Here is a 19,972-nt window from a genome sequence, read left to right as displayed (position 1 = left end):
TATAGGTGATTCGAATTTCTGTGTTGATGATATTTAACTTGGAATTTCTACTAAAGAATTGTCCAATTTGTTCAGTAATAATTGTTTTTATTTACACTACTCTTATCGCGAACAAAGCTGCTTGAGTATGCTGATCTGAAATAATACGACACGTTTATAATCTCAAATTTGTTATTATATTACTTTGAAAATTATAATAACTAACTTAGAGACAGTTTTCAAATTGTCGTCCTCCGTTTTTAATGCAGCACTGCAGCCGGCGTACAAAATTCCGTCTTACTGCAGCTAACATTTCAGGCGTTACGCTTTCAAACGCCATTGTTATTTCGTTTTCCAGATCTTCTAAATTTTCTATCTCTGTTCCGTATATAGAATCTTTAAAATAACCCCATAAAAAAAATCAAGTAGGTTTAAATCCGGTGATCGTGGAGGCCAATGGATTTCTCCACCTTGACCAATCCATCTCTTCGGAAACATATGGTTCAGCAGATTAATCACTCCAGCAGCTCGATGAGCGGGAGCTCCATCATGCTGATACCATATGTTTGCCGATCTTCATTAGGTATATGGCGCAACAATCTTGGAAGCTGATTTTGCAGGAAGTCTACGTAATTATCAGCGCCCAAATAATTGGGCATTTGTACTGGACCAATCTGAATGTGAATATAATAAAAAAATTGTATTTTCAATATACTTGAGATACAGAGACTCATTTAAAAAAAAATTGTATATACATCAAACGTAATAAGATTTAAGTTTAATTATTATTATTCATTATGGTATTTATTTATCAGGCTGATTTACAAGTGCTACACAAAAGCCCAGTAAACACTCCAACAATAATAACACAAATAAACTTGAACATATCATGCAGCAGCTGATGCAAAGAATGAACACTATGCTCAATCCTTTAACCGTATTAGTAAACAAACTATAAAAATGAGTAGTTTAAAACTCGATATCTGTAACGCAAGTGGTCTAATGCAAAGGAACTTGGAATTAAAATCATTCTTAAACTATGAAAATATAAACATCATGTTGATATCAGAAACACACTTTACAAGCAAGAACTATCTCAGTATACCAAACTACACCTTATATAAAACGAATCATCCACTCAATAAAGCATACGAAGGAACTGCAATAAGAATAAAAACAAAAATAATCCACTACGTTCACACACACACACACACACCAGCGAAATTTACCTTCAAGTAACCAATGTAATAATCGATGATAAACAAAGTACTATACGAAATATTACAATTAAACAAATACATTAGATCATTCACCGATAATAGTCACTCTAAACTCTACTGTGCACAAAACTGTAAACAACCTCACAATAACAGACTGGAAAAAATATACAAGTTTCCTAGAGGACCGTATAAATGTAATGTATCTCTCAAATCAATTACTGTCATAGAAAACAGTATACAAACATTAAACTCACTCCTAACTGTAGCTATTAACCAATGCTCCACTACTGTAATGAAGACAGAATATCAACAAATCATCTTTATAGTAGTAGTAGAACAAAAAATCAAAGAAAAACGACTACTGAGAAAAAGGTATTAGATTACAAGATTGAGTCAAGATAAAACGAATCTAGGATAGAGCAGTTAAAGAACTGAAGAAAGTATTGTTCGTACAGAAAAATGCAGAAATACAGAAGAAACACTTTGTCCAATCGAAGCAACGGATTACTCACTATGAAAAGCAACAAAAAGATTAAATAGACCAACCTCATTTCTTCCACCCATACGTAAAAGCTGTGAAAAATGGACCAGATCGGACGAGGAAAAAATGGCAACTTTTGCAAATCATCTAAGCGAAGTGTTCAAACCACATCAACGTATAATCACTGAACAAGAAAAAGAAATCTTACTAGAAGATCATAATGCACAGGATAACACTCCATCGAAACTAGTTAAACTAAAGGAAGTACTCAAAATCATTAATAACATAAATAATAAAAAAGCCCTCGGTTATGATATCGTTACAGGAAAAATGATTAAAAAGCTTCCCACGATAGCAATTCGATATATAACAATAATATTTAATGCATGCTTCCGTCATTGCTATTTACCTTCTCAATGGAAAGTAGCAGAGATTATCTTAATACCTAGACCTGGTAAAGAAAATGAACTTGTGACCTCATACAGATCAATTAGTCTACTGCCTGTACTCTGAAAAGTCTATGAAAAAAACATACCAGCAAGAATAAATCAAATCGTAATAGATAGAAAACTTATCCCGGACCACCAATTCGGATTCAGAAGTCATCATTCCACGATCGAACAAGTGAAAAGAATAGTATCAATAGCAAGGAAATCCATAGAAAACAAACTGTACTATACAGGCATATTTCATAACATAGGGGGATTTTTTCCCAAATGTTACAGTGATTTACTACAATCTTACCTGCAAGACAGAACATTTCAGGTAAAAATCAATAAAAAAGTATCAACATGGCAAATAATAAAAGCAGGTGTACAACAGGGCAGTGTTTTAGGATCAACGCTATACCTGCTATACACATCGGACCCATCGGACCTACCAAAGTCTCCAAATATTCTGACAGTAACATATGCAGACGATACAGCAATATTAACAACACGTCAAGAAACAGCAATAGCATGGGAAACAGTATAAAATTACGTTAATAACTATCTCCAAAACTGGCTAAATACGTGGAGAATAATAGTAAACGAGAGTAAATCAATTCACACCACATTTACTCTCCGTAAAAATATATGTCCACATATTTCGTTGAATGACAAATACATACGCAGAAAGACCATGTCAAATCCTTAGGTATACATCTGGATAGAAGGTTGACATGGAAAGAACATATATTCACAAAGAGGAAACAACTAGGATTGAAATGGAGGAAAATGTACTAGCTTATTGAGGAAAAATCGGAGCTAACAATTGAAAATAAACTTCTGCTATATAAAGCAGTATTCAAGTCAGTCTGGACCTACGCCATTCAACTATGGGGAGCCGCTTCAAACTCGAACATTAAAATCCTAGAAAGATTCCAATCAAAAGTCCTACACGGCATAACACACACGCCGTGGTTCGTTCCAAACGAAATTATTCCAAATGATGTACAGATCGCAATAGAGAAAGAAGAAATTCAAACTTTATTCGCAAAATACTACACAAAACTAGGAAACCATTCAAACAAACGTATTAGCAAACTTCTTTCGGAATCGATTACCAATACAGGACTTAAGAAACGTAAAATAAAGAAGACACAATATAACTCAAGATAAAAAGCAGTACCTTCGCATTCCAAAATCAAGATAGAATACTTAGTGGAGTACTCTGCTGATAACATGTAAAATTGTCTATATCGTAAAATAATTTACTGATTGTCCTTTTTATTTAAGGTTGACAGATTGTAAATAAATTTTGTAAATAAATAAAAAATATATATTTTTGTGTAGAAATATATTTGTATGTACTTACAACTTCATTTTTCACGATTCCACACCAGTAATTTAAGGAAAATCGATTCTGGTGTTTATTTACAATAGCTAATCTTGGATTTTCTACAGCATAATAATGGTTATTATGCATGTTGAACGTTCCCTCTCTCCCAAACGTCGATTCATCGGTAAATAAAATATTTTCTAAAAAATGTTCATCGTTTTCGATTCTACGTAATAACCTTTGGCAAAATTCAACCCGCACATGGTAATCTGCTTCGTTCAGTTGTTGAACTTTGCGAAAGTGATACGCATGGAGGAAGTTGTCCTTAATGATCCGTTGTACCTAAGTTAAAAATATAGAATAGTGATTAGATATAAATTATCGAATATAAATTAGATTAATCTAACGAAAAATAAAACATGTTTTGTGGATTTACATTTACTACTATTACTAATGTATTACAAATGAAACCATTTAACGATGATGCTGTAAATGTAATACACAAAGGCTCTACACAATAAAATTATTTGAGCAGCCGGTCACTTTCTCTTAATTGTTTTATTTCTAAGTTTCTCGTTGGACATTGGAAAAACTACTAAACAGAATAGCCAAAGAAAACTATCTTTTGAAAATATTGGGACAAAACAAAATAAATATGCAACCAACAGCATCTGAAAAATATCTACCAATAATAAATGGATTAAAAGAAAAAAAAACATAACAGCGTAAAGAATAGAAAGGATTTTAAGTGATATTGAGAAGTCTATGCATCCGTCGGTCATCATTGACGATTTGAAATCTGCCATACGGAACGTAGATATAAAGTCTTAAGCATTCGGAATATTCGGCATCTCATAACAACCATACCACTACCATTATTCACTGAGTAAATTGAAGATGAATACGTTTTCTCCCACACCTCTCTGGTTAATGTCAGAGGCTTTTCCGAGCATCGGCAAAAGTTTCACGAATACTTTATATCCGAATGAAGTAGGTGCCATTCCAATAAAAGTGTCACACCTCTGCCAAAAACGCCATCGAATTCGCGTAATTTCGTATTCTCGGCTGCGCGCTTTCCCTTCTATGTTGCAACAAGGGACAGAGGCTTTTCCGAACGTCGGCAAAAGTTTTGCAGCCTCTTACGACTATGATCATTCGAATGAAAAAGGTTTCTTTCTGGTAAAAGTGGCAAAACATTGCCAAAATCAACATCGAAGTCGCGTAACTACGTATTCTCGGCCGCGCGCTTTCCCTTCTATGTTGCAAGGGACAGAGGCTTTTTCGAGCACCAGTAAAAGTTTTACAGCCTCTTTCCACTATGATCTTTGAAACGAAAAAGATTTCATTGCAACAAAAGTGGCAAAACATTGCCAAAAATGCCATCGCAGTCGTGTACTCCGATATCGTCATAGAGTGAACTAGACTCTTAGGATTAGTTATTTTAGGGCTGTTATTAAGGATTATTATTGATTAATATGTAGTTTTATATCAGTACTAAGGTCACACGAGACGACTAAAATAGTTAAAAATTAATTTAAAAATAATGTTTTACGTGCAAATGAATGTTACGAACTTCACATTCATAATTTGTTCCGGACGTTCCAAATATCGAGCAAGGGATTATACAGACGAGAAAGAGTTTTCGAGTTGTACACGTGGTGTGCAGGACGGACCTTTGAAAATGAAAGCGTAGCACATTGGGAAATAGGGAAATTAACGCGCCCGAGCTGGTTAGGCACACGTGTAAGGGTTGTGTTCACTTTCGCCTGTTTTTTTTTTTAAAAGAGAAAGTGTAAGGATTGTATTAGCTTTCACCTGTTTTTTTTTAAAGAGAAAGCGCAAGGGTTGTGTTCGTTGTCGCCTGTTTCCTCAAAAGAGAAATTGCTTTAAAGCCACCGAAAAACAATTTAGGAAATTAATAACACTTGTAAAAGACGTCGAGAAAGGCATTAAGAATCAAAGAATGGACGAAATGGGTCCCGTGAGATGAGACATGCACGTTCACGAGAAGTGTGAATCATAGTCACCGCACACACTGCTCGACTTCGAACCTTCGGCCGAAATCCGAAGACGCGCCATAAAAAATTAACTGCTGCTCTCGAGTCTGGGTATTATCACGTGGCGCAACAAGTAGGAAAATGAATCCATGACTGAGTAATTGATAAGTTACTTTAATTATGATAGTTAGTTTAGCTTGCGGTTAGAGGATAAGTCTGTAATGAACTCAGGATCGAGCGGCTTACGACAATTTATTGTAATCGTTTGCTTGATAGGAATGGACGTACGAGTGCGATTGTCGATGTTGAGTGTGAAAGGACAAACGAGAACAAATGTCGCAAGGATGTACACCAGGGCGGCTTGTTGCGAACCTACGATCGAGCCAGCGGTACTGCTCTCGGAGCACAAACTTGACCCATGGACGTGCACGAGCGCGGGATGCGTTACGTGTCCGTGAAGCTAGAATTTTTAGATTCGCGGAGTTTGCTCCCCGAAGGCTGCAGACCCCATTTGGAGTTTTACTCTTGGTTGTATGGGTCACCTCATCTTACTTGATGAATTTTACGGATAGGGCAATGTTGAAATTGCTCCTAGGACCGGCAGGCTGGCGAGTGAGAGCGAGTAAGAGAGTCGGAGGGCGAGAGAGCGGGAACGCGATAAGCGTGCCAGCGTGCCAAAGCGCGCTTGCAAGGCCCAAAAGTAAACATGTGCACGCGGCGGGGTAGCGTTGACGGCGAGGCTGGCGAGAAAATTCGGCAACATGCGACGTGAAACTGAGATGCGAGTCACTTTACGTCCAGATTCTAACGAGGCGAGTTGTGCCTCTCTTTGGACTCGTGCTCGTTAATTCGATCCTAGTTGAGATCTTTAATTTGTAAAATAGCGGCTTTTTCCTCACACGATGAGGTTTTTTACGCCGACTATTTAGTTGTAATTTAATTGTAACTTAGTTTATTAAAACAAAAGAAATATTAAACTCAGTGTACTCCTTTATTCAATCTCTTCCGCACAATTGCTCACCCCTAACAAATTGGTGCCCCGGGTGAGGAACATCGTTTAAATTGTGCGAAGTCGAGATTGCTGCTATAGTGGTTTGTTGTGCGGTTTCTGGTGTTCGTGAAGTTCATCTGTGTCTCTACGATGGTGATGAGAAAATGACGCGCGCCGGCCAACAAGCAGGGGTCACCTGCGAAGCAAGTCCAGCGAGAGGTTGTCGCAGCTGTGCCAGCAGCTGCACCTGCGGCACCTGCAACTCCTGTAGCAGCTCTGCCAAGGGAAGTCACCCGCACGAGATCAGGGCGTGGTGGTGCGCAAAGGGCACCAAGGCCCACCCGCCGTCAACGGAAGCGAACAACCGAGCCACCTGTAGTGTCACCGACAGAATCGACTCCATCTGATGAACGGCAACGACCGCAGCTGAGTCCTTCGCTCGAGCCGGAGGTCAACGTCACTAGTACAGCGTCTTCAACAGCAGCATCAACGAGTTACGTGGTCACCAGCGAGGCGAATCGTTAATTTCACGATCAAGGTAGCGCAAGCGTTAGCGATTTTCAAGGCGTAAATTTACTCGAAAGAGCGGTATCATTGTTATCCGGTAGTTTAATCAGTACAGCCAATGTAATCTGCGAGAGCGCAGCAAATAATGTTCTGACGAGCGATCAATTAGATTATGACAAGCGATTACCGGAGTTTTCCGGAAAGCCTCTGCAATGGATTCATTTTCATAGGACGTACGCCGAGTCCGCGAGTAATTTTAGCGATCGTCGTAACATCGGGCGCTTAGAAAGAGCGTTGAAAGGACGAGCCTACGACCTCGTGAAGACACTTTTGACAACAACCGAGGATCCGAAAGATGTCATAACCGAGTTAGAAAAACACTTCGGGAATAGGTTTATGATAGCTCAAGATTTCGTTCATGACCTGTATGCGCTGCCGTGTCTGAAATCTGGCAAAGGCAAATTGGTTTCGTTCGCGACTCAGCTGAAATGCAGTATTGACGGGCTGAAGTTGCTGAAACTGAACGAATATTTGCATAGCATGGATTTGCTATTAAGCGTGGCTAGTAAGATCCCGGACGAATTGAAATCGACATACTATCGATAGTCGAAAATGCGAGCGACTTGCTGTTCGACGCATCGTCTTTGGAAAAGCTCGCCAAATTTATGAGCAGGGAGTCGGATATAGCAGTGCGTGCTGGGATATTCGACATCTAGATCGCGTCATCAAGGGGCAGCGACGGTTCAGCGAGGAGGCCGAGAGCTGCCGTGATATGCGCTGCAGCGGAGGGACAAGGGGACGATGAAGAAAGACCACTCGCGGGGAACAGATGTCTGCATTGTCGCCGCGGGAACCATGAATTGAGAAACTGCCGCGAGTTTAAAAACGAAAGTACTAGGCGCAGGTGGTTTTTGGTCAAGCAGTGGTGACTCTGCTTCAAGTGTCTGGGCGACAAGCACTCGCGACGGGACTGCGACGCGAAGGAAACTTGCGAAACTTGCCGTAAACACCATCACACTCTTTTGCATTCTTTCGGTAGCCACGACCGCCGGAATAATTCTGACCGCGGAGGCCGACGTGATAATGCTGATCGAAGGGAAGATCGCGACAAGAGGGGTCGCGACAATGAGAGAGACCGTGGCGATAAGAGAGACCGCGACGAGAGAAGGCGTCGCGACGAATCACGCACCTGAGATCGCAAGTCAACTTCTCGAAGATATTGACTAGCGGCACGCACGGGCCTTATACGCGCCGTACCGCTAAACATCGACGGGCCAAAAAGGAAAGCGACGACGTGCGCGTTGTTGGACTGTGGAGCAACGGCTACGCTAATCGACAGGGGATTCGCGGATCATGTTGATTTGACGGGGGAGCCCTTTAGGACAAGCATACGCGGCTTGTATGGTATGAGTGTGGTTCGTTGCGAGAGAGTTAGTTTTTTAGTCAGCGGGCCGTTTGGCCAAGAAAAGATCGCTCGTACGCTAATTGTACCAAAGCTAGATCTGTCTCTGCAAACGTTGTCGATAGAGCTCGTACAGGACGTTAAAGAGGAACACGATATCCCGATATACCCGTACAAAGACGCTAAGTTGAGCATCTTGATAGGACAGGACAATTGGCCATTGATTATGTGTGACGAATCGTGGCAGATTGGGGATAGCGTGCTCGTTGTTTCACACACGCGATTGGGCTTGTCGGTACACGGATACATCGAAAACAGGCAAAATTCGAACAGAGATTCGTAAATACTCGCGAAATGTTTTATCGCTACCGAGGAGGAGATGACGGAACAACAAAAGCTCGCGGAATTAGAAAAATTAGTTCATGACTATATAGAAATGGAAAATTTCGGAGTAGTTAAAACCGGATCGAGAGACAAAAACAATGAACGGGCTTTAGCGATTTTGGAGGCGACTTCGCGTAAATTTAGCGAGGGATGGCCGGACACCTTCCAGACGTTTTATGGATGTTTTCTCGATTCCACGATTTTTGAGTAATTCAAAGTTTGCGTATTTTGTTGCATAAGCGTTCTTTTTGTTTTTATATCTGTAATATTCTCGTAGTTTTAAATTCCTTGTTTTTTGTAATATTCATGGTCAAACGGTTCCTTGTATTTATGAAATTAAATAAATCTAGAGTGTTATAAAAATTGAATCATGATTCGATTATTTTCACTCATCTCATCTGAACATAATGTATGTTACTTACCGTGGAGTAGGTTAGATTCAGCATGCCTGCCACGTTTCTAATGCTCCTAGTCGGATCCTCTTCTAAACACTCTAATACATTTTCTTCATTTTCCACATTGCGTACAACACGTGGAGCACCGACTACTCCTTGTCCAGCACCTCGATGAGCAAGGGGAATGAGGTTGCCGTTCTCTCGACCACGATGTACCGCTCCCAAAATGACATTTGCATCCGGACGCCTTAAATCAGGCGGGTTCCTGCGGTCCAACGCAGCCGCGTACAAATGCGCGGCTTCGTTAGCATTGCGCCCTGCCTTGCCGTAAAAAATAATCATCTCCGTATACTCGGCACCCGTATACGGTGCACCACGACCGACAGGCCTTCCTCGGCCACCTGCACGACCTCCAGCTCGACCTCCACCTCTACCGCCACGACCCCCGCGATCACCCATAATAAATGCCGGAATGTAGTTTAGAAATTGCCACTTTTATTCGCACCGAACGCAACTTAAACAAAATTGGTTGCACATTATGATGAAACTTATTGTAAAGGATAGCGCCACCACATGTTTGTAAAAAAAAACTTTGACAATAAAAACGCATCAAATTTTTCAATAAACATGTTCTAATATTTAATTTTAAATACAAAAGTTTCCGTCAAATTCAAGATTTTAATTTATGAAATTTATGTTTTTTCTGTACTTTGAATTTTTAAAAATAAAAAATTGTTGAATAATTGATTCAAAATATTTTTTATAAACAACAGTGAATGATAAAGAAAAAATGTTTTATTCCGATAGAAATGGCAAAAAATTTCCAAAATCGACATCGAAGTCGCGTACTTTCATACTTGTCCGCGCGTATTTCCCCTTTCCTCTGTAGCTAATGTAAGGGGCTTTTCGGAGTGTCGACAAAAGTTTCACGGATAGTAATGTCACCGTCAGTAATACCGAATAGTAAGCGAGATACAATTAATCTCACTCAATAAGCAATAATTAAAAATAAAAAGTCTCAGTATTAAATTTTTACTTAAATGTTCTTTATTTGTATTTCTAGTAATAACTTAAAACGGTGGTGGTGCTTGCCCTTAAATCCACCCGTAGGATCCACCGATAATAGACGGGTATGTTCCGACTAGGTCAGTATAATTGTCAATCGACTAAGCGTCGATTGACAATTATACAATGTGTGACCTTCTCGCAGAGGTGCAATCAGGAGTTTCCGCCGAAACTCCGCGCCGCAATATAATTGATACCGCGTGAGAGAGAAAGAATGAGTCGTACCGTACTTGCGAGCTTGCGAGCTTCGTCGACGGGAGGCTATCCTCCGGATCACCCTCGCACGTGGATCGGACGATTTTACTTCGTGCCGTCGGCTGGTCAACGAAGGGCTCCGTTGCTACGCGGCTATAGGCCTGCTGGTCGAATCACGGAGGTGGTGAGACGTCGTCGCCTCGAGCGCAATATTCGGATACCGATATGAACACGTCGAGCGTAGCGAGACGAAAAGCCGCGATGTCCGTTCGCGCGTTCGCAGGAGGTCTTCGCTATCGTGTTTCGGCAATCTTCGGTGATTGTCGGCTAATCGCTGTACTGTCTCTCTCTCTCTCTTTCGTCGTGCCGTATAATCGTGTGTGTGTGTGTCCTCACACTTGCGTTGGCTCTAGGCGCTCGCGATGTATGTAACTTGCCGTGTTACAATATTCCCCCGGGTGGGGAAAAATCTGAGAAGCAGATTTTTGACACACACGTATGGATGTTGAGGACGAGTGCCAGGTACCGAAAGGGGAAAAGAAGAAAAGCAAAAAACTAACAATCGAGCGTTAACCGGATTCTCTCTCTCTCTCTCGTTGATGTCGACTTATATTAAGGTGTGGCGCACGCAATAAATAAATCTGAGGTTCAAAATTATGGCTATTTATTATTTCGCTGATCAAATCGTATTGTAACAATGTAACTTAACAATTATGATTTTTTTTTGATAGTCCAGTAGTACTTTCTTTTGCGTACTCTGGAGTCATTGTGCATATTCATTATAAAAAATAAGGCTTTCTTTTTTTTTTTGAATTATACCGATGGTACTTTCTTTTGCGTACCTCGGTTTGTAGAGACTAAATCTATAACGGTAACATATTTTACACTATGTTTATTACACTACTAAAATTGTGTATCTAATCTTTCTTTTTTTTTTTGATGTGTCGGGTTTTTGGAAAGAGGACAAGCATATCGCAAAAGGAAAGAAAGGAAAAAAAAGGTTGTTACCGTAAGGTTGTTTTGCTATTTGTGTCAACCTCTTGGCAAACTGTCACCACTTCACTTCTTGACGGCGATGTACCTGCTGCTGCAGCTGTTGTTGTCTCTCTCTTTCCTCCCTGCGTGCCTCTTCTTTCAGACGATATTGTACCGGGCCTCGTGGGGAGAATGCTCCGGTCAGCAGTTTTTGCTTCAGCCAGGCCTTGAAGTGTGGGTCTGCGTTGAGTCGATCTTCGTACTCGCGCTGCCTCACGAAAAACCACCGTTTCCGCACGTATCCGAACACGTTTTCGACGTCTTCTGGGACAAGGCCCGCGTCCAGTTGTCGCTGGGCTTCTTGTTCGAACCACTCTGTTGATGGTGTCCTTTCCATGTGTCGGTTTTGCCGGTAATGTTGTTCGTATACGGGCTGGTGTATTTGTTGCGCGCGTGCTGGTTCTGCTGCTGCGGCTGGAGGCGCGCGTGGGCCTGTGGCTGTTGCGACCGAGGTGTCGCGTACGTCTGCTTGTTGTTGTTGTTGTTGCTGCGTACCGTGCTGCTCGTTGGCATCGTCTGAGTTGTCGGTAGAATCGTCGGCGTCGGTTGCTGAAGTGTAACTCGATGTGTCTTGGTCACTTTCACTCTCTTCTTGCACGCGCGATTGCTCGGTTGATGCGTGTGAGTTGTCGGTATCACTGGCCGCTGTAGCTCGCTGGTTGTTTTGATTTCCGGGTAGTCTAATCAACTCGGCTAGTGTGATGCCGCGCTCTACTGCCTCTTCCCACATGTTCTCTTTCGCCCAGTTGATGAGGGTTTCCGACATCCTCTTGGTTATCGGCTTGTGGAAAGCTTCGACGTATTTGTCGTGTAGATATTTCTCAATTGCACACGTCGCGCGTGTGCCGTAGCTTTGGTATTCCTCCCAGAAAGCGTTGAGTGTGGCGTCTGATACCGGTGGCTTTTCTTCTTCCATTTCGTCGTCCCACCAAATGGTACCGTCGTCGGCAGCGTGTGCGTGTTTGTTACCTTCATTGAAGTCTTGTAGCTCAGCGTCAGTTAGGCGTAGTGTAGCCAACTCGAGCTGGAGCTCAGTCTTGCGAGCTTCTGTAAGGTTGAGGCCGCCGGAGCGGTGGTGATATATGAAGCCGCGTCCGATGCTGTGCCTATAGAAGTTTGGTAGTAGTGTCTTCCTCTCCTCGCTCATCTCTGTTGGCTCTGAGACCGAGCTGGTGTTGAGGTCAGACATCCTGTGTGCACTCACTCACTCACCCACGTTTTTCACTGGTAATTCTACCGAACTCGCGCGTGTTTTTGCCGGTGGTTGCGCAAAATGGCGGCGCTCCGTGTTTTGACTGTCGGCGGCGTGCTCGCTCACGTGTGTTTCGTCGTCGACTGGCGGTGCGGCGCTGGCGGGGAGAGTGGAGACGACGTGCGCGCGCAGCTCACTGAGGCATCCTGCGCGTGTGTTGACGTGGTGCAGTTGGCGTGCGTGGTTTTTTGAATTTGCTCGATGTGAGTTGAGTATACGGTACATATTGTTGCGAATTTTAATTGTCGACTTCTTCGGTATAATTTTTGATGTACCGTGCTGCTGCTATTTTTCAGCGATCGTCTTTTTCGGTCGACCTCGCTTGCGTTTTTCTAATGGTTGTGCAGATATCATATCTTCTGGTGGTGCGATTTTCCGTGGGCGGCCGCGCTTTCGTTTCGTCTATACGACAATTTCATTAGTTTCTTGAATTTTCTTGGGACGTCCGCGGGGTCGTTTATTGATAGGCGGTGTGGGCAGTGGCAAATTTTCTTTCTTCTCTCTTGAGTTTTCGATGTACGGTTTGAGATAACGGGTGTGCCAAGAGCTTTTGAGTACTTTGTTATTTTCGTCTTTTAACGTATATATATTATTTCCTACTTTAGCTGTTATCGTGTATGGACCGATGTATGGTTTTAATAACTTTGCTGAAATTTGTTTCGCGCCGGACGATAACTGCATGTTTTCGTGGAGTACTTTGTCTCCGATTTTAAATGTGTCTATACGTTTATTTCTATTGTGGTAAGTACTCTGCCGTTTGCTCTCGTTTTTACTATTTTGTGCAGCTTGCACGTGTGCGGTTTTTAAATTGTGCATATGGTTGTTCCATGTTTCGGTATCATTTTGTATTGTGTGTATTTGTGTGTCGTTACTTTCGGCGGAGTCTTGTAATTTATGTATTGAGTTAGATAGCATTTCCACTTCTCTTCGCCAAAGAGTAGGTGGTTGTAATTCGCGTCCGTATATAAGATACGCTGGTGTGTACTCTGTCGTGGCGTTTTTACTGGAGTTATATGCAAATTGGAATTGTGGTAAATACTTATTCCAATTTGTGTGTGTGTGTTCGAGGTATGCTCGTATCATTGTTTTTAACGTTCGATTTGCTCTCTCGGTCGGGTTGCCTTGCGGTGAATATACGGTTGTCGCTTCGTGTAAAATTCCGCATTTCTTTAAGTACTCTTGTACTGGTGCGCCTATATATTCTTTACCGTTGTCGCTTAATAAGGTATTCATGCAACCGTGCTGTAGAATTTGACTTTCGATAGCTTCTCTTACGGATTCCGATGATTTGTCTTTTAACGGTTTGCATACAATGAAGCGTGATAGTAAATCTATAAAAACTATTAGAAATGTGAATCCTTCTACTGTGCAAGGGAGTGGGCCTAGTAAGTCGGTAGCAACTGTTTGCCATGGTCTGTCAATGTTTCGGGATTTCATAAAGCCAATTTTTCCGCGCTGGTCTGGCTTGTTTCGTTGACAAATGTCGCATTTTCGAATGTAATCGCGTGTATCGCGGTACATGCCAGGCCATGCATAGTTTTGTGTCATGCGCGCATATATTTTGTCTGTACCGAGATGTCCAGCTTGTGGCTCGTCGTGAGATTCTCGCAAGATTTGTGTTCGATGTTCTACCGGTACCACTAATTTCCAAGGGTTTTTGTCATCGTCTTTGTCGTTATTATTTTTGTATATATATAGATTGCCGTTAATTAATTTGTAGTCTCGGTATAATTTCGGATGTTTTATTACATCGCGTACTCGCTTTATGTACCATTTGTCTGTTGTTTTCTTCGCGATTTCTATTGCGCTGCATGCATTTATTTCAGCTTCTGCCTCACATCCCTCGTAAATTCGACTTAATGCATCCGGTACCACCATCTTTACACCCGCGCGATGTATTATTTTGAAGTCGTAACAAAGTAGGTCTTGTACCCAACGCGCTATGCGTCCTGTGGTGTTTTTCTTCTCGAAAAGCCACCGCAGAGCACTATGGTCTGATACTACCGTGAAATGGTCTCCTTCGAGGTAACATCGAAATTTCTCTATTCCCCATTTCACGGCTAGGTATTCGCGTTCGGTCGTGGAAAATATCCGTTCGTTTTTCCGTAATGCGCGACTAGCGAACGCAATAACGTAGTCTACTCTGTTGACTCTTTGAATGAGTACTACTCCTAAGCCAACATTGCTTGCGTCGCAATGGAGGAAGTACTCTCCGTCTAGGTGCAGTGCAACATCGGTGCATCGATTAACATGGCTTTTATCTTTTGAAAGGCGCGTTGGTGTTCGTCGCGCCATTCGAACCGTGTATTTTTCTGTGTCAGTTTTGTTAGTGGGTCTGCGATTTGCGCGTAATTACGTAAGAATTTTCGGTACCATGATGCCATACCGAGAAATCTGCGAAGTTGACGTAGAGTTTTCGGTCGAGGGTAATTTTCAACGGACACTGTTTTATCGGGGTCGATTTTTATACCGTTTTCATTTACGATGAAACCTAAATATTTTATTTCCGACTGGCAAAATTTGCTTTTATTTCGGTTTATAGTCAGTCCCGCGTCTTTGATACGTTTAATCAGTTTATTCAATAACTCCATGTGTTCTTCGAACGTTTCGGTAACCAACACTATGACATCGAGATAGGCATAGCAGTGTGGTTCCAATCCGCCGATAACTTTATCGATTAACCGTTGGAACGCGGCGCCCGCGCCGCTTAGTTCCATTGGTAATCGTTTGTACTGCCATAATCCGCGACCTGTAACCGTGAAAGCTGTTATGTGGCGGGAATGTTTACAGAGCTTTATTTGATGGTAAGCTTTGCTGAGGTCCAGCGATGTTATGTATCTCGCGGTACGAAGTTTGTTCAATATTACCTCCATGTACGGTAAAGGGTAAGCGTCCTGCTCGCAGCTTTTATTTACCTCGCGTAAATCGACACACATTCGATACTCGTTCGCTGACTTTTTAACTAGTACTATAGGACTAGACCATTCCGATTCTGCCGGCTCGATGATATCCTGCGCTGCTTGCTCGTCGATTATATCGTGTAAAGCTTTCTCGAGCTTCGGCGATAGTGGGTAATATCTTTGCTTTTTCGGTTTTGTACCGGGTCGCAGTTTTATTTCGTGTTCGATTAATGGTGTGTATGGTAACTTTTTACTTTTATTCGGGTTCTTATCAATCGGTAAAATTTCGTCAAGGATAGATTGTATTTTAGCTGCTTGTTCTCTTGTTAATTTTCTTAAACCGCTTTCTATTGGTTTTTCTGCTTGTTTTATTTCGATGGAGCACGCGTCAAAAGCTACTTCGTTATTCGATATTATCTCTATTGAACAAAGCTCGAATTTCTTTTTATGTGTACGACCGTCGCATTCGTAAGTATATGTGTCATCTGCTGCGTTCATCGATATTTTATGTTCACGTATTAAGTCCAGTCCGAGAATCATGTCATATGGTATCGTCGGTACCATTAGTACTTCTGCGTCTATTTTTAATGTATTTAATTCGATCATGGTTTTTATGTATCCAAACGCTTTCTCGAGTTTACCGTTTGGCATTCGGAGATAATCGACTGTTGAATCACCTATATCTATGTTATTATCGCAGCATAATTTAGGCCCGATGTTACCGAGGATTGTTCTCGATGCGCCGGGATCGTATAGAGCTTTAATTTTTGTGTTTGCGATTTTTACTTCTACCCAGTACCTTGGGTATACTTTGAATTTACCGTTAGAAGTGTTATTTATTTGATCGGCGAACCGCACTGTGTTTTTGGGTTTACGGGCTGAGTGTTTTATCGAAGACGTGGCGGCGCCCGTTGTCGCTCCGTCTATCTGCCGTTTCCCGAATTTTTGCGGTCGACTGATTTTGAATTTTTGTCATCGCGGTATTTATCGCGACTATCACGTCTGTCGTCGTTGCGTCTGTCGTTTCTGTCGCGATTGTCGCGTCTATCGTTGTTCCGTCTGTCGCTTCTCTCGTGTCTACTGCTATCTCTGTTGTCATGCTTATCGTTGTCACGATGTTGTCTGCTATTACTGCGTGTTCTGCTGTACCCTCGTCTCTCATATTTACCGTACTTGTCGCGATTCCGAGTTTCGTCGCGACTTCGGTGAGAGCCTTTCGAACCATTGCTGTCTTTACTTCGGCTTCTGCTATCACCCCTGCTCGAGCTTTTATAGTACCACGGGCTTTTACTCCGCTCGCGATTTCGGTACTCATTTCTGTTTCTTCGATCCCATCTCTCGCGACTGCGACTGTGCCATCTGTCTCCGCTGTGGCTGCGGTATCCACTGTGGTTGCGTCGCGAATCGTATCTTTCGGTATTCATTGCCGCGATTTGATTTTTCAACGTGTGAAGTTCTGCGCGTAAGTCCGATTCGACTGTTGTTGTTGCGCAAGCTTCGCTCGGTATAAATGATTGTTTTTCTGCTTGCTCGCGTGATCTCTTGCCCGATTGGAATGCTTTCCCTAACTCCGTCGCGAACTCGATAAACTCATGCAAGCTCCTATGAAACTGCGTTCGTAACAAGGGCATGTAATCCGGTAAAATGTTGTTGTAAATTCTCTCTTTCTTTTTCTCGTCTGTTACTGGTTCGTCCATCTCATCGAATAAAATCATTAATGCGTCAATATACTCTCGTACCGATTCGTTTTGTTGTTGATTGCGTGCTCGTACTTCGTCGTTTTTTCTTTCGGTGTAAAGCTCGTCCGAGTATTCTTTAATCATGTTAACGCGAATCTCGTCGTATGTTGCCCAGTTGCTTTCGTTTCGGCGGTAGTGAGCTGCTGCTCCGTTTTCTACCAACATGTGAAAACCTCGTACCATGTCGTTTTTCGTTAATCCCGCGGATTTTTGCATCTGTTCGGCTTTCCGAAAGAAATCTCGGACGTCTTCCTTCTCGGTACCGTCGAACTTAAGGTTCCAATTCGGTATAATTTTAGATAAGTCTCGAGTCTTCCAAGGTTCGGGTGTGTACGTGTTAGGCCAGCGAGGTGTTGACGCGACGAATCTTTGGCCGCTTGTGCGTGGTTGTGGTTGTATCGCTGCGGGTATTTGCGACTGTAGCGACAGGCTAGCTATTTGTGCTTGCAAAATATCGGAATCTTGCTCGTCTGCAAATAGCAAATCGTAAGTTGCTTTATTTACAACGCGGCGTTTACCGTCGGGGCCGGTTATCTCGTATGTTCTGGTCTCGCTGTTAGCAGTGCTCGTGGATGGGGTCGTGGTTGGGACAGCACTTGTACCGGTCGTCGCGACTTCTTTGTTTGCTTTGTCGCGATCTTGACCTGCCGCATTTGATTCGAATTCTTCGATTTCGTCGAGGTACTCGTCGACCAAGTTCATGTGTGTGTCTTCGTCGTGGTCGCGGCCCGCGTCATTGTCTGTCTGGACATATTCGTACGATAACATTTTCGCTAATCGCGTCTGTTTCTCTACCCCGGTACCATTCGGTTTCAGTTCAAGTCGCGTCAAAGCTCTTTCCAATTCTTGGGGGGTGAGTGATTGAGCGTGAGCTTGCGCTCTTTCTATCGTCCAATAGTGTTTTGACATCTCGTCGGCTTCGATTTGACTTTGTTTGATCGCGAGGAAATTCTCTAGCATGCGTCCGCGCGATTGTTCGTCAGCCGCTCCAACCTCGAATTGCGCGGCTTCGTATTTGCCTTGTAATCGATCCGCGAGTCGCTTTCTTTTTTCTGTAGCCGAGCCGGTTTGTAATAATCCCAATCCGAGTAATGCTACGTTCAAGGCTTGCCCGGATTGATTGTCTGCGAAGGCTTCAGCCTTAGCTTCGGCCCAGTATTTGGTCATGATGTGTTGCTTTTATTGTGTGTATAAAGTTTGTGTTTGGTGTGGTGTGTATGTAAATGTAATACCGTATGCACACTTTTTCTTCGTTGCTTAATGAGACAACGGTAAATACCACAATAGAAATAATGAATATCAAAAGTAATTATTCAATGTCGTTATATAAATATGTATTAATTAAAAAGAAAAAAAAAACATGCATTTCTCTGCCGCTAACAACAATAATTTATCGTTGCGGTAAATAATAAAAATATTCGGTATCAAAACAAAAAAAGAAAAAAAAAACTTTTATCAAGGGAGGAAAAAAAATCTATCGATCTATATCGATAACAGCTTTTGCATATCCTTCGCGCGCTTTCTTTATCTATTTTCAAATGGTTGTTGAGCGAATCTCACAATAGAATTCTTCGTTACTTTCTCAGTAAAATTGCTATGCTGAATGTGAAAAAAAATAATTTCGCTATACCTGCGAACCCTTCTCCTCTAATAGCAATGCTCGAGCAAATATATGTTACTTTTATTTATTTCTCAGCCCTTCAATCATCCTGAGAAAGAACAAAAATCTCTACCGTTTCGACTGTATCAACAGTCTCTTCGCTCTCTGTATATATTATATGCGAGCGTCAGCTCGCGCGTCGTTCGAGTGTTGTCGAGGGAGAGAGTGATCTCTCTTGCCGTGTGGGCAATATGTAAATGAGATTACGTAACTGTTTGTTTTCTTTTTCGGATTAACTCCGATATACTGCTCGACTGTACACGTGAACGACGCACTAACGTGATGCTCGCGCTGGTTTTATTTCTTCAAGTACATTTGAAAGGCGCGTGATAAAGGAATGCTCTCTTTTTTTTGAAGATGTAATTTTGCTGTTGTAATAATTTGTTAATGTGAAAGAAAAAAAAATGGAAAAAAAAATGCTTGAAGTAGACCAAACCACTGTTGAGCGCCACTAAAACGGTGGTGGTGCTTGCCCTTAAATCCACCCGTAGGATCCACCGATAATAGACGGGTATGTTCCGACTAGGTCAGTATAATTGTCAATCGACTAAGCGTCGATTGACCCGCGGAGGCGGTCGGGGTTTAACCCGTCGATTGAATTAGTGGTGAAGGATATGCAACGCAAATAAGGAGCTACGTTATAGTAAAACGTTGGTAGATTTATTGTGTCGGCGACAATCCTTATACAATGTGTGACCTTCTCGCAGAGGTGCAATCAGGAGTTTCCGCCGAAACTCCGCGCCGCAATATAATTGATACCGCGTGAGAGAGAGAGAATGAGTCGTACCGTACTTGCGAGCTTGCGAGCTTCGTCGACGGGAGGCTATCCTCCGGATCACCCTCGCACGTGGATCGGACGATTTTACTTCGTGCCGTCGGCTGGTCAACGAAGGGCTCCGTTGCTACGCGGCTATAGGCCTGCTGGTCGAATCACGGAGGTGGTGAGACGTCGTCGCCTCGAGCGCAATATTCGGATACCGATATGTCGTTCGCGATGTCCGTTCGCGCG

At 42.4% G+C, this 19,972-nt stretch overlaps 1 protein-coding gene across 1 annotated transcript; it reads right to left on the bottom strand.

The window, feature by feature from the left end:
* Nucleotides 1–494: 494 nt before the first annotated feature.
* On the bottom strand, nucleotides 495–9,576 carry LOC131663129 (uncharacterized). Its single transcript, XM_058933261.1, has 2 exons — nucleotides 9,145–9,576; nucleotides 495–653 (listed from the first exon to the last, which is right to left on the bottom strand). Exons 1-2 carry the CDS (start codon nucleotides 9,574–9,576, stop codon nucleotides 495–497), a joined length of 591 nt encoding a protein of 196 aa, XP_058789244.1.
* Between the last annotated feature and the right edge of the window lie 10,396 nt (nucleotides 9,577–19,972).

Source organism: Phymastichus coffea, unplaced genomic scaffold (genome assembly GCF_024137745.1).
Source record: "Phymastichus coffea isolate CEN01 unplaced genomic scaffold, Cenicafe_Pcof_1.1 PCOF00002, whole genome shotgun sequence".
Taxonomy (NCBI): Eukaryota; Metazoa; Arthropoda; class Insecta; order Hymenoptera; family Eulophidae; genus Phymastichus; species Phymastichus coffea.
The sequence above is the reverse complement of the archived record's forward strand: the minus strand, read 5'-3'. Positions and strand labels throughout refer to the sequence as shown.

Coding starts and splice junctions, on each gene's coding strand:
- LOC131663129 (XM_058933261.1), bottom strand. CDS start 9,576: ATGGGTGATCGCGGGGGTCGTGGCGGTAGAGGTGGAGGTCGAGCTGGA. Junction 654..9,144: donor TGAATCTAACCTACTCCACG/GTAAGTAACATA, acceptor ATTCACATTCAG/ATTGGTCCAGTACAAATGCC.